Source organism: Opisthocomus hoazin, chromosome Z, assembly GCF_030867145.1.
Source record: "Opisthocomus hoazin isolate bOpiHoa1 chromosome Z, bOpiHoa1.hap1, whole genome shotgun sequence".
NCBI lineage: Eukaryota > Metazoa > Chordata > Aves > Opisthocomiformes > Opisthocomidae > Opisthocomus > Opisthocomus hoazin.
In genome coordinates this window covers 61,961,205-61,984,843 of record NC_134454.1, presented here as the reverse complement: position 1 = coordinate 61,984,843, position 23,639 = coordinate 61,961,205, and the positions used below count along the sequence as shown (strand labels likewise).

At 43.1% G+C, this 23,639-nt stretch overlaps 1 protein-coding gene across 2 annotated transcripts in view; it reads right to left on the bottom strand.

Moving 5' to 3' along the window:
* LNPEP (leucyl and cystinyl aminopeptidase) overlaps positions 1–23,639 on the bottom strand; it is a 78,796-nt gene that overhangs the window by 31,328 nt on the left and 23,829 nt on the right. The window contains exons 2-4 of one of the 2 annotated variants that reach the window (XM_075411442.1): positions 21,171–21,277; positions 4,225–5,065; positions 1,105–1,243 (exon numbers count right to left, since the gene is read on the bottom strand). In XM_075411442.1, the coding sequence (XP_075267557.1) occupies positions 1,105–1,243; positions 4,225–5,042 (957 nt within the window). In that variant the 5' untranslated portion in view covers positions 5,043–5,065; positions 21,171–21,277. The remainder of the gene's footprint in view (positions 1–1,104; positions 1,244–4,224; positions 5,066–21,170; positions 21,278–23,639) is intronic. The other variant, XM_075411441.1, reaches the window with a different exon arrangement.

Below are 23,639 nucleotides of genomic sequence, written 5' to 3'. Positions count from 1 at the left end.
CTTTTTACATGTGAAGAACTATGGAAGCTGTATAAATCTGCCTTAGCCACTTGTCCAACTCCTAGCAGAGGATAGTGAGTGAGCACCCTTTCTTGTTTACATAAAACACTTGTTTCTTCTTTCAGTCAAGAAAAGAGAAGCTAATAAAGTGCTCTTAGGCCTAGATGTAAAGCGCTGCAATCCTGTTACAGTAAAGGTTGAGAATCACTAAAGATCCAGGAACATAAACATTCATGCACTGTGAAAAAGATTATTTCAGAAGTTTGCAGTTATTAACTTGGTTCTCAAAAGCAGGGTAGCTTCATCAGCACCTGAGCTTTTGACTACCTTCTGGAACCCAAACTGCACAGTGTACATGTGTGTCCCACCAACACCAAGGGTGTAATTTTTTTAATTACTGGTTAAATCAATGTTCTGACCTAGTACAGACACAGACTAAGTAGTAAGTTAGCCTTGCTGGTCTGTCTGAGTGAAATAGGCTTCTACAAACGTTTCTCCAGAGGTTTAACGGCATAAAGCACCACTATAAAATGCAGATATACTCTTACAAGATTTTGCCTGCAAAACTCTAGCTGAAGGAATTTCAGATCCCTCATTCATATTCTGGGGCTGACTCTATTTGCACCCTGCTTCCCCTCATTTAGGCTCAAAAACACATCCTTCAAGATCAGGCATATCTTTCACTGAGACTGTTACTCGTTATACAAAATATTGATAAAGATAGTCCAGTATTCTGCACACGTGCAGTACCAGTAGACATAGAAAACTCAAAAGACAATTTTAAGGGCTGTCAAGACAACGTGTAGCCAACAACAAAACTCCTGCAAAATAGTGATTCATTTAAATGAATTCAACTGCCATTCAACTGTCCCCACAATCACATTCTACACTGTACAGTGCATTGAACAGTTGTTTTCTCTACAAAGTTACTAAGTTCAACTCTTCCTCAAAGAGACAGTTATTTTATTATAAAGTCATACATTTTATAGCTTATCCACTCATGTCAATCCCCTGGACATTAATGCAACAAAAACAAAATACAAAGCACTTTAACAGATTACTTAGGCAGCAGCTCTACTATAATTCCTCTACAAAAGCAAGTACCTTTGGCATATTTGACAGAGTGGAAAGTTTCTCATCTCTTATGATCTTGATTAAAAAAGTAGCTTTAAATGCTGGTTCGTCAAAGCATGGAAAAGCAGACCTTGCTGCCAGAGGTTCAAACTGAGTTGCTGCAAACCACCTAATGGGGAGAGTACAGAAAAGTAAATTCAGAATTACAAAAAGGAGAAAAATCAGCTTACTTATGACAGAACAGTCATTTTCACCCCAAACCATGTAACAGCTTGTTATAGGAGAAGCTTTCTGAGCAGTAGATGACAAGGCTGGTTCAGTCGAAATAAAAGTTTCATTGACAAAAGGTGTTTTAAAACCCCTCAAATTTATTCATTTGAGGAGTAATCTGCTTGATTGTTTTTTGCTTTCTTAACAAAGAAAAATCCTCACCTGGAATAACACAATTACAGAGCAATCAACAAAATACAAGCCAGCCAGTTTCCAGTAACAAGGAACAAAAAGGAGACTGAAAAATTAGATTAGTGAGTACGCCCACTAAATAAAAACTTTGAAACCTCAGCAGCAGATGGGTCTACAAGGAAGCTTTTTCACCTAACTGTCATGCCTCCTCCTGCAGATGCTCCTACAGTCCATGCAATCCTATGCCTGCTCCATTTATTGGCTAGTAGATGGATTCATGCACTGTCCTGTCTCTAATCCAACAGCTAGTCATCTCACAAGAGAAATCCTCTGAAGTCTATGTTTCTCCTCCAGTATTTTGATACTAACTAGCTGCAGAAATTACAGCTTTTTTTTTTCCTAAATAGCATCTCTGACTTGTATTCTGCTCGTACAAGACAGCCCTGGGAGCTCTACAAGAAGTTTGCGAATTGAAGTCTTGTATTTACTAAGCTGAAGAGTGGAGAGAACAGTGGTTTGCATCAACTTTTTTTTTTTTTTTTTTAAATGCTACTGTCAAGCCACCTACAGTTTTCTGGAGTTTTTATTTTCTTCTGCACCATGACTCCAACATTTTTGGACCTACAGCTTTTCTGAGGAGGCACACAGCTGACAATTCATAAGATTAATCTCCATGCCTGCTTTCATTTTCTTATTCTTCTCTTCCCCCTCACTAAAAATCTTGATGTTAGTGCAGTAAGGTTCTTTTTTCCTTCATCTCAGGATTTTACAGAAGAAAAACAAATAATAAAGAACTATTCTGCATAAAAACATAAAAAAGAACCAACTTTTTTTTTTCTCTAATATGCACCTGGCAACAGTGAGTTATTTTGATATTTGATGATCTTAATGGTTCTGTGGCAATACAAAAAAAGAAAAATCTTCAAAGGAAAAAAAAAATAAACTAGAAGACAAAACATTTTCTTGCAAAAGCAGCTCAAGAACAGCCCTTTTCATAAGAGGCTTATCAACTGCATTTTGCCTGAGAGATCTAAACAGTCATTTACATTTGCACCTCCGTAAAGCACACCCACTTTCATGAAAGATGCAGGCAAATTGAAACAAATCAGCAATCATTTAACCTAAACTTGTTTCTTAAAATTCTTGGTCACTTAAAGGACTACTTCACAGGAGGACAAACAGGAACACATGGTGGTAAAAAGGAGAGAGTTCCTGATCTCAGCTGCTGACTGGTTCAAGAATCCACTTAATGTTCCGCAGTTCATCTGAATGTGCCAGGTTTTGCATATATTTAAAAACAAATGTTGCAGCTAATGTATTTTCTTGTACACTTCGTCACTATGTCATATACTCACTAGGATCCAGATAAACAAAGTTTTAAAGGCAAACTGGGAGTAAACTTTAGAAAAATATAAGAGTTTTTGTCTAAATGTCTGTTGTTAATGCTCAGAGACGTGTGCTGAATCTGAAACAAAATATCTCAGTTTTTTGTTTAGAGAATAGAATAGAAATACATCTTTCTTACGTTATGCATCTTCCCAATAGTCTATGAAATTATCTTTACACTGAGTATCGTGTTTTGATTATTTTTCTAAAGATGAGCTACAGTTGAGGGACTTAAATAATTCAAACATTAGCCGTGTATAGTTATCATGTGCCACTGCAGATAGAAAACCATGACCTAGTTTGCCATACTCTGTTTTATTCTTTAAAGAATCTTGCTGAAAAAGTTTGCAACAGCTCAGTGAAGGGTCTTCTTTTACTAAAATAAATACAATCTCAGCGTTGCCTATATCGTCAATCTGTAAAAGGTTGGGTTGGTGGTGCCAATTATAGTTCCATCCTCCCCTTTCAGGAAACAATATCTCCTTATTAATATTTTTAGAATTTCCATACAGACTCTCTGTCATTGCAAATATTTGTAACACTGATAAGCTTTAAACCTTAGCTTTTCTTAGGTCAAGCTGGTAAGTGTTTTATGCCTTTACCCTATTTAGTAGTTGTGTTCTGTGCCCTTCAAAACTGCTTTCCTGTTGCCTCGTCTTGCACTGATTCATACCGCTCTTTCCATCTTTTATTTTTTGCACTGCTTTCTTTCTAGAAAACCTGTATGGACAATTTCATGCCATGAACAGTACATGACCAGTGTAAGGCCCATTTGAAGTGGGTGGTGGTGGTCATTAATCTTCCTGGTAAAAAGCACAGATTTACCCTTTTTGAGTGTGATGTTTCCTTTTTCTCCAGACCTGGGGACTTTGCCTGACTGCCACAAGTTTTCAAACATGGTTAGGACTGGCTTGACAATTACATCTGCTAGTTCCCTTACGACTGTGGAATCTCATCAGGTCCCATGGACTTGTGTATGTCCAGGTTCCTCAGATGGTCTTGAACCTGATCTTCTCCTGCTATGCTAAGACTATGTTCCTTCAATCCCTGCCAGGAGACAGGGACTTGGGAGTTGTGGGAAGAAATTCCAAAGAGAGAAATTAAAACTGAATAAACAAAAAAACACACTATCGCTACCTACAACCACTATGCTGCACTACATTTAACTGACAGAGAGGCTGCCCTGACTTAAACTCATCCATGAAAGACATTTTTCAGATCAATAAGCAGATTAAAGATTGATTTTGCTCAATAGGAATGAGTTGTATGAAACATGCAATAAAAAAAGCAACCCTTGTTATTTCTATTATCAAAGCACAATCTAGAAATGACAGAAGAGAGAAGCTGCATTTGTGGGCATACCTTTGCTTATAATTTTCATCCTTGTAAGAAATTTTGTAAAAGCCATAATAGGTATCTGCTAAATTAGATGAATATTCTATGTTGACAGTGTAATTGTGTCCTACAAGGAAAGCCTCAGGAGCCATGACTGCAATCTGGTCATGCAATGGATATTCCAGGAATTCAGCTGGCTTTGCTTGATGTCCTCCTGCTGAAGTAATGGTTGCCTTGGTGATATTAAGTCCCGAGCTGTGAAGTACAATCTTCCAAGTTACCTGGACAATGCTAACAACTATCTTTACAGAGCCTGCAAATTTCAGAGTAGTTAGGTTTGGCTGCAAGATGAGATCATAATGCAGTGGTACAACATCAGGAGGAAGTCTAATTTTTGCCCATGGAAATAGTTTTCCATTGGTTGCCAAAGGGTATATGAGTTCCATTGTATGATTTTTTAAATGGCAGCCTTCTCTGGTAAAGGTACATTTGGGAAGCAGATAAATTGCCATTATTAATGAAACTGCAATCACAAGAACAGCTATGCAAACCACCACAGTCCTCGTAGAGGGCACCAAACATGATCCTTTTGGATTTTGTCTGTAGACAGACATGTTGTTCCGGAGACTCGAGCTGCTGTTCATGAAGGACATCCCCAGCAAATTTGCTGATGACTCATAATCCTCTTCATCATCATCCATCTCATGCTCTCCAAGGCCACGCACCAAAAGCCGGGAGCTCCTTGGTTCATATTCCACTTCATCAGGCTCCAGGGGATGTAAACAAGGCTCTTTTGCCAAGTCAACTACATCAGGCTCTTCTTCAAACATACTGTTTTCAATCATATTCCTGGGTAAATGAATTCGATCTGCAAAAGAAAACACCAGATATTACACGATAAACAAAAGGCATGATTATAATACCTCAAATATAGTTTACTGAATTACAGAACGAGAAACACTTTTACAGCACATACAATTAAGAGCTCTTTCTCTCACAGGTTTCTAACCAGGAAACATTTCTGTGCTTTCCTGCCTGCTGGAATTTTTTGTTCAGTACCTTCAAAGTGATACTTCTATTGTGCATACTCGATCATGTCTTGCACCATAACTGGGAATCAGCTGCATCTCTGTATAGCACTCCCAGTTCACTGATGTCAGTGTCTTGGCTACATTTTCTCTACCCTAGTAAACTATATTTGTGTTCATCTAAACTAGTTAAGCTCGAATATTCTTTATGTTGCAAGGTAAAGCACAGCCAGCCAAGACAGTTCTAAAGGTGTTTCTAAATGTGTTAGTTACTGAGTTCTTAATAGGGGGGAAAATCTGTGTCCTGGGTTTGGCCAGAACAGGGTTAATTTTCACCGGAATCCAGGAAGGGGCACAGCCGGGGGGTGGGGGCTGACCCCACCTGGCCAAACAGAGCCCGGTATTCCATACCATGTGACGTCACGCTGGGTTCCGGGGGGGGGGGGGGGGGGGGCGGTGCGGCGGGAAGGCACTCGCGGCTTGGGGCGGGCGCAGTGCCGGTCCGGTTTCGGGAGAGCGGCTGTTGTACGGTTCGTGGTTGTGTTTTCTCCTTATTTGTATCGTTGTTGTTCCTGTTTTCCCTCTGTTTGCTGTTCTGTTAAACTGCCCTTATCCCGACCCACCAGTTTCTGCCTCTTTCTTTCCATTCTCCTCCGCACGCCGGCGGGGGGAGGGGCGGCCGCGTGGCGCTTTTGTTGCCGGCGGCAGCCGAAACCAAAACATTTAATTGGCGCCCAGACGTGGGGCAGGGATAACGGCAGGGCTGAGCAGCGGCTGTTAAAACTGTTTTCTTAGATTTGCTTAAATTTTGTTATACGCATTTTTCTGTGTTAAGTAGTCGCCGGTAAAAAAGGAAAAAAAAAAAAAAATGTTTCTGACTTTGATCAAGTGGCTCTGCTATGTAAATCCGTACTTGCATTATGTGTTCATTGCCATGCTGTTCATCATCACTGGAAAAAGGATTAAGATGATGATTTTGCTGTACTGTACGATATCGACTTATGATATGATAACATCACTGTGCATGAAATTAGTCTTGTATTTGCATGCGGCACTGCGGTCATTTCCGTACCTCGGATCCTATGTCTTAGATTTTGTTAATAATCAAACCCAGTCTGTGGGGAAAACCGAAGGGGATACCTTCCCCCACTCTTTCGCCCCCCCTCTCTCCTTCAGGCCAGTTCTAACGGCTTTTGAGAATTTCGAGTACCCGTGGGATGCTCAGGGCAGCACTCTCCTTTTGTTATGCCTCCTGAACGGGTTTTGGTTTTTGTTTAGGGCTAAGCAAGTCGTTAAGAACATCGTGCAGAGACCTGCCCCGGGGCTGGATAGCTGTGAGTGGCTGGGTGTGTGGGACAGCATGGGCAAGTACCTAGGGCAGTGGGCACCTCCGGTGTTTTTTAAACTCACACCTGAGGAAGTACAGGATCCGGACAAACTAGTAAAGTATCTGCAAAAAGTGTGCAGCCACCCTGGGAACTCCAGAGAGACACAGATCACCGCAACGTGCTGGGGTCTGGCCCACGCCTACCGAGCCCTGTTCAACACTGTTCAGTGCCTTAGGAGGGAAAGGGGGGGAAATGAAGCGGCAGGCACTGCAGCTGGCGCTGCCTCCCCAGCCGGCCCTGCAGCCCCTCCAGCCCAGCAGGCAGTCCCAGCCCCCCCGACTGGCACCACGGCTGCTGCAGCCACAGCTGCAGGGTCTGCCTCGATTTCCCCAGCGGGCACAGCAGCTGCTCCAGCCCCAGCTCCAGCCACAGGCACAGTGACTGAGCCCAATGACCAACCTGTGCAGGTAGCAGTCGCCCCTGTAAAACTAAAGAAAGACGCAAAGAGAGCAGATCGCTCCGGGAGGGATGATGATGAGCCAGGGTCATCACGGGAGATAGAGACAGAGATCATCACCCGGTCCCTGTCCCTGGGCGAGCTGCGAGACATGCGGAAAGATTTCAGCCGCCATCCAGGAGAGCACATTGCCACCTGGCTGCTGCGGTGCTGGGATAACGGGGCCAGCAGCTTGGAGTTAGAGGGCAAGGAAGCCAAGCAGCTGGGATCCCTGGCCAGGGATGGGGGCATTGACAAGGCCATTGGGAAAAAGGAACAAGTCCTCAGCCTCTGGAGGAGACTTCTCTCAGGGGTGAGGGAGAGATACCCCTTCAGTGACGATTTTGTATGCTATCCTGGCAAGTGGACCAATATGGAAAGGGGTATTCAGTACTTGAGGGAATTGGCTGTGCGGGAGCTGGTTTACTGTGACACAGACGATGAGCAGGTACCTACAGACCCAGATGAACTCCAGTGCTCACAATCCATGTGGAGGAAGTTTGTGCGGAGCGCACCCTCCTCATATGCCAACTCACTGGCAGTTGTAAACTGGAAAGGTAAAGACGTACCAACAGTGGACGAGGTGGCTGTCAGACTCCGCCAATATGAGGAAAGTCTCTCTTCCTCCCTTGTCTCAGCTGTGGAGAAACTGGCCCGGGAGGTGCGGCAAATCAAAGAGAACATGTCCTACTCGCCACCTGTACGGGCCAGTGTCTCAGCTATTAGGGGCAAGCGTTTCTCTGCTCAGGAGAGGGAATACAGAGGCTATACACCCCGGGGCACCCTGTGGTTCTACCTGCGTGACCACGGAGAGGACATGAGGAAGTGGGATGGAAAACCCACCTCAAGTCTAGAGGCCCGAGTACGTGAGTTGCGAGGTAAAACAATCACAAAACGGGACTCTGTTAGGAAAAATGCCGCTCCAGTTTCCAAAAGCCAGCTCTCCAGACCACGTAGACAGTTTGACCTTGATTCCGATCCTCTGGAGGGGACCTCCAAGTCATTTTTACAGCAGGTGAGCAGCAATTTCTCTGACGAGGATTAGAGGGGCCCTGCCTCCAGCCAGGTGGAGGAAAGGGACAACCGTGTCTATTGGACGGTGTGGATTCGGTGGCCTGGCACGTCAGATCCACAAGAGTATAAAGCTCTAGTGGACACTGGTGCACAGTGTACTTTAATGCCATCAGAGTTCAAAGGGTCAGAGCCCATTTGCATTTCGGGAGTGACAGGGGGGTCCCAAGAGCTGAGTCTACTGGAGGCTGAAGTGAGCCTCACTGGGCAGGACTGGCAGAAGCACCCCATTGTAACTGGCCCCGAGGCTCCGTGCATCCTTGGGATAGACTATCTTAGGAGAGGCTATTTCAAGGACCCAAAGGGGTATCGGTGGGCTTTTGGCATAGCTGCTGTGGAGACGGAAGAAATTAAACAGCTGTCCATTTTGCCTGGTCTCTCGGAGGATCCTTCCGTTGTGGGGTTGCTGAGGGTTGAAGAACAACAGGTACCCATCGCAACCACAACGGTGCACCGGCGACAGTATCGTACCAACCGAGACTCCCTTCTCCCCATTCATCAGCTGATCCGCCAGCTGGAGAGTCAAGGAGTGATCACCAAAACTCACTCACCCTTTAATAGTCCCATATGGCCAGTAAGAAAATCTACTGGAGAGTGGAGACTGACAATAGACTACCGTGGCCTGAATGAAGTCACACCACCGCTGAGTGCTGCCGTGCCAGACATGCTAGAACTTCAGTATCAGCTGGAGTCAAAGGCAGCCAAGTGGTACGCTACAATTGACATCGCTAATGCATTCTTCTCCATCCCTTTGGCAGCAGAGTGCAGGCCACAGTTTGCTTTCACCTGGAGGGGCATCCAGTACACCTGGAATCGACTGCCCCAGGGGTGGAAACACAGTCCGACCATTTGCCATGGACTAATCCAGACTGCACTGGAAAAGGGTGAAGCCCCAGAACATCTGCAGTACATCGACGACATCATTATATGGGGCGACACAGCGGAGGAGGTTTTCGAGAAAGGGGAGAAAATAGTTCAGATCCTTCTGAAAGCCGGTTTCGCCATTAAGCGAAGTAAAGTCAAAGGACCTGCACAAGAGATCCAGTTTTTGGGAATAAAATGGCAGGATGGGCGCCGTCAAATCCCAATGGATGTCATCAACAAAATAGCAGCTATGTCTCCACCAACCAGCAAAAAGGAAGCACAGGCCTTCCTGGGTGTTGTGGGTTTTTGGAGGATGCACATCCCAAATTACAGCCAAATTGTGAGTCCTCTGTACCACGTGACCCGGAAGAAGAATGATTTTGAATGGGGCCCTGAGCAACGACAGGCATTTGAACAGATTAAACGGGAGATAGTTCATGCCGTAGCCCTTGGTCCAGTCCGGTCAGGGCAAGATGTTAAAAACGTGCTCTACACCGCAGCCGGGGAGAATGGCCCAACCTGGAGTCTCTGGCAGAAAGCACCAGGGGAGACTCGAGGTCGACCCCTGGGGTTCTGGAGCCGGGGATACAAAGGATCCGAGGCCCGCTATACTCCCACTGAAAAAGAGATTCTGGCAGCATATGAAGGCGTTCGAGCTGCTTCAGAAGTGGTCGGCACTGAAGCACAGCTCCTCCTAGCACCACGATTGCCGGTCCTGGGCTGGATGTTCAAAGAGAGGGTCCCCTCTACGCATCATGCCACCGATGCTACGTGGAGTAAGTGGGTCGCTCTTATCACCCAGCGCGCCCGAATGGGAAACCCCAGTCGCCCAGGAATTCTGGAGGTAATCATGGACTGGCCAGAAGGCAAAGATTTTGGAGCATCGCCAGAGGAGGAGGTGACACGTGCTGAAGAGGCCCCACTGTATAACAAGCTGCCAGAAGATAAGAAACAGTATGCCCTGTTCACGGATGGGTCCTGTCGCATTGTGGGGAAGCAGCGGAGGTGGAAGGCTGCTGTATGGAGCCCTACACGACAAGTCGCGGAAACTGCCGAGGGAGAAGGTGAGTCCAGCCAGTTTGCAGAGGTGAAAGCCATCCAGCTGGCTTTAGACATTGCCAGTCGAGAGAAGTGGCCAGTGCTCTATCTTTACACTGACTCTTGGATGGTGGCCAATGCCTTGTGGGGGTGGCTGCAGCAATGGAAGAAGAACAACTGGCAGCGCAGAGGCAAACCTATCTGGGCTGCCCCATTGTGGCAAGATATTGCTGCCCGGCTAGAGCAGTTGGCTGTAAAAGTCCGTCACGTGGACGCCCACGTCCCTAAGAGTCGGGCCACTGAAGAACATCAAAACAACCACCAGGTAGATCAGGCTGCTAAGATTGAAGTGGCTCAGGTGGATCTGGACTGGCAACATAAGGGTGAACTCTTTATAGCTCGGTGGGCCCATGACACCTCGGGCCACCAAGGAAGAGACGCGACATACAGATGGGCTCGTGACCGAGGGGTGGACTTGACCATGGACACTATTGCACAGGTTATCCATGAATGTGAGACATGCGCTGCGATAAAGCAAGCCAAGCGGGTAAAGCCTCAGTGGTATGGAGGACGATGGCTAAAATATAAATATGGGGAGGCTTGGCAGATTGACTATATCACACTGCCACAGACCCGCCAAGGCAAGCGCTATGTACTCACAATGGTGGAGGCCACCACCGGATGGCTGGAAACCTACCCTGTGCCCCATGCCACCGCCCGGAATACCATCCTGGGCCTGGAAAAACAAGTCCTGTGGCGACATGGCACTCCTGAAAGAATCGAGTCGGACAACGGGACTCACTTTCGCAACAGCCTCATAGACACCTGGGCCAAAGAACACGGTATTGAGTGGGTGTATCACATCCCCTACCATGCACCAGTCTCGGGAAAGATCGAACGTTACAATGGGCTGCTAAAAACCACTTTGAGGGCAATGGGGGGTGGGACTTTCAAAAATTGGGATACCCATTTAGCAAAGGCCACCTGGTTGGTCAACACCAGAGGGTCCACCAACAGGGCTGGTCCTGCCCAGTCAAAACCTCAGCGCCCAGTAGAAGGGGATAAAGTCCCTGTAGTGCACATGCGGAACATGTTAGGGAAGACGGTTTGGGTTAGTCCTGCCTCAGGCAAAGGCAAGCCCGTCCGCGGGATTGCCTTTGCTCAAGGACCCGGGTGTACCTGGTGGGTAATGCGGAAGGATGGGGAAGTCCGATGTGTACCTCATGGGGATTTAATTTTGGGCGAGAATAGTCCATAAATAAATTGTATAAAGTTAGTTGTTAAATAACCCTGTCACTGTCTGTTATCACTGTTATAATTGTTATATTTTGTACCAGTAGTAGCATAGTAAGAATCGTCCAGATTAAAGAAGGATGGACTTTTTCGATGAAAACCTAGCAGAGCACAGCGATGATGGAACTGGACCTGGTTTTCAACAACTAGCATCCAGCAACTTCATCAAGATCAACATCTCCTGCAGACTGTGGGCACGGGCCGCACCAGATACATCAGCCGTGAGCTCCGGATGCAGCAAGTGACCGCCCATCACCACACATCACCTCCCCTGCCACGGAAGACCATTACGACAGATGGAGCCTGAAGTCATGGATTAAATGAACTCAATGGACACTTTAGAGTGATGATCCATAGACTAAAGGAATGATATCTGGAGACAGGAGAAGTGGTGGTGATCAACTGGACAATGGGGGACCTGGGCATGACGTAGATGGTATGGAATAAGGGGTGGATAATGTCCTGGGTTTGGCCAGAACAGGGTTAATTTTCACCGGAATCCAGGAAGGGGCACAGCCGGGGGGTGGGGGCTGACCCCACCTGGCCAAACAGAGCCCGGTATTCCATACCATGTGACGTCACGCGGGGTTCCGGGGGGGGGGGGGGGGGGCGGTGCGGCGGGAAGGCACTCGCGGCTTGGGGCGGGCGCAGTGCCGGTCCGGTTTCGGGAGAGCGGCTGTTGTACGGTTCGTGGTTGTGTTTTCTCCTTATTTGTATCGTTGTTGTTCCTGTTTTCCCTCTGTTTGCTGTTCTGTTAAACTGCCCTTATCCCGACCCACCAGTTTCTGCCTCTTTCTTTCCATTCTCCTCCGCACGCCGGCGGGGGGAGGGGCGGCCGCGTGGCGCTTTTGTTGCCGGCTGCAGCCGAAACCAAAACAATCTGGCAATGTGCTGGCAGCTGTACAAGTAAAGTATCTATTTGATATTTTTAAACTTATTTTTTCACACACTCCCCCAAAAAAGCTAAAAAATATTTCTCACATAAAAACGGCAATATAAAAACTACAGTTCCAATTGACATGTTCATTTAAGATCTAGCTCATACAACCCTTGAAACAATCCATGCAGGTAAGAAGTTAAATCAGTGCCAATCAGACTGTTTGTCTCCATAAAATTTATCTTTAATAAATAACAGATCACCAAGCATAAAAGAAGGATTGAAATTCATACCAAATTTTAAAAGTATCAGATAGTCTCATATACTACATGCAGTTATATTTTAATCAAGCTTCTGGTCATGTTTATAACTGTTAATGTAAAAGTTGTATTTCTGCTAACCTGCCCAATGGAAAATGGAAAAAATTAAAAAACACTGCTGTAAAGAAGTATATACAGGGACTGGGACATTCACACACAGAAGTAGCTAACTTAGGAGCAACGAACTTCTTGTCATACTGTATTTAATCCAAAGCATTATAAATAACGCAGAAAGGATGTTGACTGACTTTTGTCAGGAGACCACAGGGTTGTCTAGAAAACAAAACAACTCAAATGGAAAAGCCATCTATACAGAGATTGCTCTCCAAAAAGCCCAAGAACTCCCATTACCAACTTTTTAGGGCCTTGAATTACAGTGAATTGGAATTAGTCCCTTGTCACAGTTTGTATCTAAGGAACTAGACAGAACTTCTGTCCAACTGCAAGGCTTTAGAAATGAAACTGATATGTTTCAGACATGAAAGTCTGCTGGTAACTGAACAATAATCACATCACACCTCTAACGTCCACATTCTATGTTTTCAGAATGAGAAAGATTAATTTTTCTTTGGATTTAAACATACTGAAATGTAGGTTGACTTTCATTAATTTATGACAAGAATATGCATTTTGCCACTCTAAACACAGCCTAGAACATCAATGTTTCTATAATACATTATGGATTATTGTCTGTATGGCTAAGCTACCATCCAATAATTCAGTAGAATATTATATAGAATTTAATTACACTAATGATTTCAGGAATATAACTATATATATGATAACTGTAAATGTAACAAATGTAACATGTAGGGGATGTTATCACTTCAGGTGGTCAGAAACAAGTCTTGGTACTTTGTGAATAATTCGGATGGTTGCAAGACAAGGGACTCCTGAATAATCCCTTTAGGCGCCTGGGCCTTGGGAGAACAGGTATGCAAACTACAGAGATAAGGAGGCTGCAGGATAATCTGAAGACCCCTGCCGAGAGATGCCAAACAAACATGTGCGATGGACATTACCATATATTAATGAATTCTCGGAAAAGCCATTACTATGATAAACATTTCTTGGAAATGTAATGAATATGTATGTTAACATAGCATAAATACCTAGTAACTGTGTCTCTTCGGTGCACACGTTTGGAGGAGAGATCCCCCGTGTGCCCGGCGCCGCAATAAAGAATACCTGCTTAATAGTCTGCCGACTATTGAGTCTTCAATTCTGGCTTTTCACGGCATCATTTCTGGCGACCCAGGTGGGACCCGCTCTGCTCGGCTGCAGGACCCGCTGAGAACAGGACTCCCTAGGGTACCCCTGGGATTTCCCGGAGGGACTCCTCGCCTCACTCGGATCACTGCGGGAGCAGACAAGGACCATCTAAACGAGTAAAGGTATTCTTTTTTTTTCCTTTCTTTCTCTGTTTTGGTATGTGAGACCGGTCATTTGGAGAGTTCTCATAAGTCGTAGGAGACGTCCTACGCTGAGCGCTGTACACCAGGCTACTAGTGCCTGAGGGTGTACGTCTTGGTACTTTGGTGCAGGCACGGGTTAAGGTTTGCACTTCTGTAATAACGTGCTTTTGGTAATTGTGCGTTGGTACAAGCATGGGTTAAGCTTTGTACTTCTGTAATAACGTACTTTTGGGTATCGGTGCGTTGGTGCAGGCACGGGTTGTGCTCTGCACTTCTGTAATAACGTGCTTTTGGTAGTTGTGCGTTGGTACAAGCATGGGTTAAGCTTTGTACTTCTGTAATAATGTACATTCGGTATGGTACACTTAGGAAACCCGCTTAAGTTGTACTTCTGGCGATACGGATTTGTTGGTATTGAACTCGGATATCAGATATCTCGGATACTGGCTTGTTAACATACCCATCAGGCATCGTAAAACCAAAAAAAAAAAAAAAAAAAAAAAACCAAAACAAAAAAAACCACCTTGCACGGTGAACCTCTTTTCTTGTGACACGACAGATTAAAATTGTTAAGATAAAGACTAACAGAGGTACAGAATCAACAAAGTAAAATGCGGGACAGCAAAGCAGTGGTATTTTAAAGAAAAGCCCCTTAGGATGTATTCTAGCACATTGGAAAGCTTGTGTGACTGTATGAAGCCTCTGTGTGAAAGACAAATAAGTCAAAAAGAAAAAAAAAAAAAAGAAAAAAGAAAAAAAAAAGAAAAAAGAAAAAAAAAGAGAAAAAAGATGGTGAAGAAAAAAAAAGAAAAAAACACCACGTACGTTTGGTATGTTCTGCTGATTTCCGGTTTTTGACTTGGGACTGTTGTATTTGAACTCTGAGTCTTCGGGGCCGTGGTTTATGATTTCTTAAGTATCAGTGCAGGGTCTTCCCGTGGGGGGGATTTTGAGAGCCTCTCCCAGGATCTAGACGGCAACATTGGGAAAAGTAGGGGGAGACCCCTCACTCAACAACGTCTTAATAATGTATGGGGTTTGGTTTGCTTAAAGAAAATCGGCATGATTTAGGAATTGAATTGGGAATTTGGGGATTGGTTTTAAAATACAAGTTGGTATATATTGTGGGGTTACAAGTTCTCTAGTTATTTGGCATTAATCGATCATTTAGGGACTCTGGTTTTGGGGTATGTATTAAATATACTGTATATATTGTTTTGAAAGAGCTCTATGTATATAAACATGTTAACTGAAGTTGTTTGCCTGTATATATTGTTGTACTTAGGTGATACAGTTTGTAAACAGAAGGATTTTAAAAGATCGCTTCTAGGTTGTGTGTGTGTGTGTGTGTGTGTTGTGTTAACCGATTGGCGGAGAAGTTGAGAAGTTATTTTATTGTAACATGAGCTTCGGAGGGAGGTGATCCCCTCACAAGGAAACAATTAATTGAATTATGATATGTTGTTAGAATTGATGCGGTTTTGTGGACAATTAAAAAGTATAGGAGATGAAAAGTTTAACGCGGTATTGAAAAAAAAAAACAAAAAAAAACCCAAAAGGAAAACCCGTCTGGATTTTCCGAAGGGTTGTGTAAAGTGATTAGAACAGAAAGGTATCAAGTTACAAGCTGCTTTGCTAGCTGCTGCTCTAAATGAAGAAAAAAAAAAAAAAAAAAAGCAAAGTTCTTAGAAGTTAAGCAACAGAAAAACGAAATGAAAAAGAGGGGAAACAAGGTAACTTTTTACAGTATGGACTACTAGTGCAGTGTGAATCAGAATACAATACTCCTGTGTTACCACTAAAAAAAAAAACAAAAACAGGTGGAACTTACTGGGTAGTACAGGATTTAAGAGAAGTGAATAAGGTTGTTAGGGGCATACACCCTGTGGTAGCAAGTATGGTTTACGGTATTGGATTTAAATGATGCATTCTTCTGTCTGCCTTTAGCCAAAGAGAGTCTGAATTTATTTGCATTTGACTGGGAAAATCCTACCACGGGTAGAAAAACCCAGCTTACCTGGACAGTGTTACCCCAAGGTTTTAAGCATAGCCCAACGATCTTTGGAAATCAACTAACACGAGAACTTGAAGCATGGAACCCGCCCTCCAGAGATGGAACCCTTTTACAGTATGTAGATGACATTAATAGCAACTGAAACAAAACCTGACTGTATACAGTAGACTATCAGTTTGTTAAAGTTTTTGAGATTAATTGGGTATCAAGTCTCTCAACAGAAAACTCAGATGGTGCGGCAACGGGTAACCTACCTTGGATGCAAGCTGTCTGGACAAAGAGAACTAGGAACAGAACAGAATGAAGCCATCTGCAGGACTCCCCTCCGTCAGACGGTAAAAGAGCTCAGGACCTTTCTGGGACTGACAGGTTGGTGCTGGTTATGAATTTATAATTATGGAATAATAGTGAGACCCTTATGTGAACTTTTGAAAAACAACCCCACTCGATTGATCTGGTCCAAAGAAGCTCAAAACGCATTTCAGACACTTAAGCAAGATCTAATGAAGGCCCTGGCTCTGGGCCTGCCTGATGTTACTAAACCCTTTTGGCTGTTTTCTTATGAGAGACAAGGCATAGCTCAGGATTCTAGCTCAACAGCTGGGACCCTAGAAAAGAGCTGTGGCCTATTTTGCTAAACAGCTGGATGGAGTAAGCAAAGGATGGCCAGGATGTCTGCAAGCTGTGGCGGCGGTGGTCTTGACTATTCAGGAAGCCCGAAAATTCACCTTGGGCAAAAGATCAAACTACTGGCTTTCCCCATCCCAATTTCCACGATACCAGGCAGAGGATATTAATATTGTAGTAACTAATATTACAAACCCAGCTTCTTTTCTCAGCGGGTCAATCTCTGAATCATCGGTACATGATTGCTTAGAAACCATAGAGACTGTGTACTCCAGCAGACCAGATCTGAAAGAGGAACCCCTGGAAGATGCACAGGACTCCCGGTTCATGGACGGAAGCAGCATTGTTGGACAAGGTATTCGAAAGGCCAGGTACGCAGTGACAACAACAGATGAAGTAGTTTAGTCTCAGTCACTACCTGCTGGAACATCAGCTCAAAAGGCTGAAACTGTTGCCCTAACTAGGGCTCTGGAGTTAACAAAAGGAAAAAGATAAACATATGGACAGATTCCAAATATGCCTTTGGAGTTGTCCACACTCATGGGACAATTTGGAAGGAGCGAGGACTACTAACTGCGCAAGGGAAGCACATTATATATGCTGAGGAAATCCTTCGACTATTAGAAGCTATTCAGCTACCAACAAAAGTTGCCATCGTGTACTGCCGAGGACACCTGAAGGGTAACACTGACCAGGAAAGAGGTAACAGGTTGGCTGACTCTGAAGCTAAACAGGCAGCAGAGAGAATGTAAGAGATTTTAGCCTTAATTCCAGATTATAGAAATAGAAACCTGAGTGACCAAGAAAATGTTGAGTATTCTAAAGCTGATGAAGAATTAATAGAGGGATTAGGGGTCCAAGTTCCATCCCAGGGGTGGGCCTACTTAAGTGATGGCAGAATTATAATCCCTGCTAAACAGATATGGGGGGTGGTTAAAGAAGAACACAATAGGACACACTGGGGAGCGGACTCCCTGTACAAATTTTTAAATCAGAAATTAATAGGGAAAAATTTGTATACTACAGTCCGACAAGTAACCCAACAGTGTGAAACATGTTTAAAAAATAACCCAAATACAGGTAACCGGGTACAATTAGGAAGTATTGGGAAGGGAAGTATACCTGGTGACCATTGGCAAATTGATTTCTCTGAACTTCCAAGAAAAGGAGGGTACAAGTACTTATTAGTACTTATGGATACCTTTTCAGGTTGGCCAGAAGCATTCCCTTGTAGAACAAATAAAGCAAGGGAAGTAACTAAGGTATTATTAAATGAAATAATACCTCAATTTGGGGTACCGACAATTATCTCCTCAGATAGGGGGACGCATTTTTGTGCAGAAGTAGTGCAACAGGTCAGCAAACTGTTAGGAATCAATTGGCAGTTACATACGCCCTACAGACCACAAGCCAGTGGGCAAGTAGAAAAGATGCAAAAATATGCCAAAAAGCAAATCTATATTGGTACCAAGCATTGCCTATTGCACTACTTCGGATACGTGTAAAACCTAGGGCCAAAGAAAATTTGAGCCCTTTTGAGATACTATATGGGAGACCATATCAGGCTAAATATCAGGGGGAAGATTTGAACCAGTTGGGAAATCAGTATCTACAGAATTATGTTATATCCTTAGGAAAACAATTAGAAAGGATTAGTAAAAATGTTTTGGGTACCAGGGCTAAAGGGGTAGATCACTCGATCCATCCATTTAGCCCTGGAGATTGGGTTTATGTTAAGAGAATTTTTCAGGTGATCCACTGAGAGAGAAGTGGAATGGACCTTACCAGGTATTGCTGACTACCTTCACTGCAATCAAGATTAGAGAACAACCGGCCTGGATCCATTATTCCCGAGTGAAGAAGGCTCCTAAACCAGGATGGATGGTCGAAAAGGCTGGCGGTTTGAAACTATGATTGCGGCGGTAACTTTGTTAAACCTAGGCTTTTTAGGATACTGCGATCATGACAACTCGAACTACATGACTGGACCAAGATGTGACCTACAGATATTAGATAACAACACCCAGATATTGGTCAGCAATAATAGCTGCCTATGGAAAGCAAGATCCAACACTTGTTCGTGCTGACCCCCTTCCATACACACAAAAATTGTACTTGCAGAGATGGGTGGAATGATTATTTGATCAACAAAACTACAGTAGAAGTAGGAACTTGGGATTTGAAAGGGACAGGCGCGATATATATAGATTTTTGTAACAGAACCCAATTAGAAACCTATAGCCCCTCGAACTGGGATTATTTTAGGAATGCACCAAATGGCTGGGTAAACCGCGGAGCATTTTGCAGAGCTAATCTCACAGCCACTGACGGGGCCCTGTAAATTACACAACACGTATTGGTGGCTATGTGGTGATGGCATTAGCAGAAAGCGACTCCCTGCGGGTTGGAAGGGAATGTGTACCATAGGTCATCTAGTCAGCCAGGACCGAATATATAATCAGTCCCAAATACCTAAAGGCATATTAAGAACATCATGGAGACAAGCCAAACGGGAAGACAACCCACTTGTAAGTAGGGGAACAAAATTTAACCTCTTGGCTCCCCAATTTAGAGTGATTGAAACAATTGTTCATGGGAATGATCACACTGGTGGTTTTGGGAATACTTGTTTGCATGTCTCTCAAATGTTTCCTTTGGTGTTGTCAGGGCTCAGTTGAGACATACAGTGACTGGAAAAGGAACAAGATTAGGCACCAAGTAGAAACTGGAAAATACTTTTCCCAGAGCCTTGGCGTGAAAGACTAAAGGAATTTGAAAATAATACCTACAAAAAAGAATAGTGAGGATTCATAGCTTTCTAGCTACAAATCCTCAAAAGAAAAGGAGGGATTGATAACTGTAAATGTAACAAATGTAACATGTAGGGGATGTTATCACTTCAGGTGGTCAGAAACAAGTCTTGGTACTTTGTGAATAATTCGGATGGTTGCAAGACAAGGGACTCCTGAATAATCCCTTTAGGCGCCTGGGCCTTGGGAGAACAGGTATGCAAACTACAGAGATAAGGAGGCTGCAGGATAATCTGAAGACCCCTGCCGAGAGACGCCAAACAAACATGTGCGATGGACATTACCATATATTAATGAATTCTCGGAAAAGCCATTACTATGATAAACATTTCTTGGAAATGTAATGAATATGTATGTTAACATAGCATAAATACCTAGTAACTGTGTCTCTTCGGTGCACACGTTTGGAGGAGAGATCCCCCGTGTGCCCGGCGCCGCAATAAAGAATACCTGCTTAATAGTCTGCCGACTATTGAGTCTTCAATTCTGGCTTTTCACGGCATCATATAGCTACTTCATAGGACTTTAAATGTTGAAACAGACTAACAGAAGATATTGGGAGGGTACAGATTTATGGTTTGGGCCTTCCCCCCCACCTTTTTTTTTAAGCCAGGTTCCCATATGACTGAAATTCTCAAAGGTAAAAATAAAACATCTTAAAGAAAAGATGGCAAGAATCATTTCAAAACAGATATATCAAACTCCTCAATATTACGCTACGATGTATCAAGACTTCCTGTCTCAAGGCCACAAAGTCAGAAAATATAGTGTCAGCAGCCATACTCTGAAAAAGATGGAGCAAGGATTTTTATTCTAGCCTGTGTTTTACCAAGCTTTTCTCTTTGTGCGATGTCTGTGTATCAGACCTCCAAAGACACTTGCCTGCCACTTATTTCAGAGTTAGACTGACAGATCATTCAGATACTTTAAAAACAAATAATAGCTTCATGAATCAGCACATTGCATCTCCAACAAAAAACTAACGCGTTACTTAAAAAAAAAAAAAAAAAAAATCAACTTTAAACATTTCACTGCAAAGGCCTTAAAATAAGAAAAAAGAAAATGAAAATTCCTGCCCCGGAAAAGTCAGTAAGAGAAAGGTGCACTGGTCAGTCTGAACAAGGAATACAGAGAGGGATGAATGCAGGGAGTTTGCTGGTATTTGGATCTACCTGTTCACCCTTTGTCCCTCTGTAAACACGCTGCTCTGACTAAAAATAGCATCATAGGGTCACAGGATACCTGAGGTTGGAATTGACTTAGGACGCCATCTACTCCAACCTCCAGGCAAAAGCAGCTTCTAAAAGCTTCTGTCCTTATGGCATTTCCCAGTAAAGTGCTCACGTTCCAGCCTTCAGGCTGTGGTTGCAGTTCAGTAGTCCAGTACTACGGTCTCTACGTTGGAGCATGTGCATGCATATATCAGATATACTCAGAAGAGTAAAGAAATAGGATAGAAAGCTAAGTTACAAGTGAAAACACATAGACAGACTAGTGGAGAAAAAAAAGTGCAAAGATAAATTATTGTGCAACAGAAGCTCTTTACAATTCCTCTACCTATGAATAGTTTATCAAGACTTCACAAAACTACTTCTAGCAGAGATTCTTGTTGATTTATCCCTCAGCTGCTTGCTTTTCAAATCTGCTGGCTAGCTTCAATCAAATTTAAAACCTTACTCAAAATCAAATTTCTTCAAGTCTCAATGCATTCCCACGTCAAATCAACCAGCTGCTGGTGGAAGACACCCAAATCAGTATCTGCTATGTAGAGAAGGCAGGTATTAAGACTCACATCTTAACCACTCCAAAAGGTATCAGCCAATCAGTACACAGCTCCAACCCCAGCCATGGCATGTGCTGCTGCATGGCCAGCAAGAGAGGCAGAAGACAGAGGAGGCACTGCAGAGGGAAGGAGGAGAAAAATAAAAAGCATAAATCTGGCAGAAAGTAGGCTTCATCAGCTCTGCTGCTAACAGAACAATTTGCTTTTTGAAGAGCTTATTCTCTAATAAGTGTCTTGTAAGGTCAACTATCTTAATATTTTCAAACTTGCATGCAGGCACTAATAACTCTTTTAGTAAAAAAGAATTATACAAAAAATCTTGAACTGAAACCAAGATAGATAAGATAAACAGACGTTCTTACCAAGACAATTCACAGTATTAATACCTAAAAGACATTAATATCTAGGACAACAAGAGTTAAAACCAAATTCTAAGGAAGTATTTGAAAAAGTTAGAAGCAATCAAAGTCTTGATTGTACTGTAGTGCTGAAAAACTGTAAGATCAGAACTTTACTGAAGATCCACAGCATCACCAGACTATTATTCTCCACTGGAAAGCACACAGACTAAGTATCGAAAGGTTACTGCAGTTATTTATGCTGACATAGGCATTCACAGAAGCATGGAAGTCAGGCTACTTTTTGGAGAGGAATCATTACAAATGTGTTTAAAGCTTTTGCATTCAGATAAACTCTGGACTTTTTGCTTCATGGTGGTTCACTGGAATTTATAACATGATACTGTGAGTCACCAAACGTGTGGATTGAACTCTTGTGACCTTACAGCTTTAACCCATGAACTACTACAATACGAGCTAAAAAGCCCATAGGAAGGACAAAAAAAGGTATTCTTAAAATGAAACAAGCCATTAGGAATAAAAGCAGCAGCTTGAAGAATAAGAATGCAACCACCATATTTCACTATTATCTTCAGCACAAAGTACGGCCAAGAGGCAAATGTTCCCATTGTAAAACATACTAAAGGCACATTAATTCAGATACTCAAGCAGATTAATTCAGATTCCAAATATGACTCAGTAAAAATTAGCACAACTGCAAGACTAGAGAATTTTAACTTGTAAAGAAGTTGCATGGTTTGAGTGAACTACCACTACCATGCCAGAGGCTGCAGGTGCACTACAGGTATTTGTAGTCACACTGCCCCACAGTTAAGGAAGTACTGATCTGAGCTGCTAAAATGTGCTACAGAAATTATCTGTCATCAGGCATGCATGGCACTTTAAATCTAAATCTTTACTAAACATAAGCTTAGTGTGAGAGTGAACAAGCAGGTGGAAAAAAGTCATGAGGCTGAGTCTTGTTACTCTCTAATTAGCACTAATGAAATGATGCTAAAAGCTTTAAGCTTAAGCTTTTAGCTACAGCAGCTAAAAGCTGAAACACACCAAAGTAAAAGTGATTTTACACAATTCATCCACAAGTTTGTAATCTGAAAATTAGAGATATTCGACACCTTCCTCAACACATGATCTATTATAACATCTAGTAGACAACAATGTGAATACTCACAATTTAGAAACAATCTTGAGAAGAGATGTGAGGTTAAAAACTAAATATGATAGACTAATCCAGAAAGCCAGTCCTTCTAACATCGCGAATTTGAAAAAGGCAGACATTTTCTCAAAATCTGTGGTTTTAAAGATTTTTTTTTTTACAACTGCCTCCGGCAACTCAGATACCCAAAAACCTATTGCAGCATATCTCCTTATTACAATATTCAGAGGACCACAACAAACCCTGTCTGTTGTTCTCTGTAAAGAGGACACAATGCTTGGACATGAACTTCAAATGCAGCTTACATCAGGACAAGCCAACAGTGCAGTAAGTTTGCTGTACGTACTGCATTCTGTATTAATATGAACAAGTTAGTCATATCTAGGTGGTAAAAAGTGGCATGACTTAAGGACACAGAAATGAGTGTCAAAAGGAGGTCCATTATATTGTTCCTATAAGACATACACCTTTCACTCCTATACACTTTGGCAAAATAGTCTTTTAACTTACAAAGCAACTTTACTACAATACTCCAGTTCAGTATAAAACATGATCATGCAGGGACAATCAGGGGCTGCAGTAAAACTGTCTATCATTTGCTCCAAGTATTTATTTTGTCTGAAGAGCTCCATTCCCTTTAAGGAGGGGAATGTAAGCTTTCCCCTGAAGTGTAAACCCTCACCTGACACAAGTAATGAAACTCAGTGTGTGCAACAATGAAGTATCTCACAAAGTTTTGGTTTTGGAACCCATTACACATATTCTGCAGAATACAGAAAGTCATTATTCCTGTTTTTTTCAGAGTCAGTATCTTCCTGTAATGCTACTGACGCCTCTTTATGATGCTTGAAGTATGTAGGTTTCCCTTGTAAAACAAAATCAATTATCTCTTAGTTATCAGGATTCATGTCTGGATATTCTATTTCAGAACTAAAATCTCAACAAAAATCTCAACATTCAAAA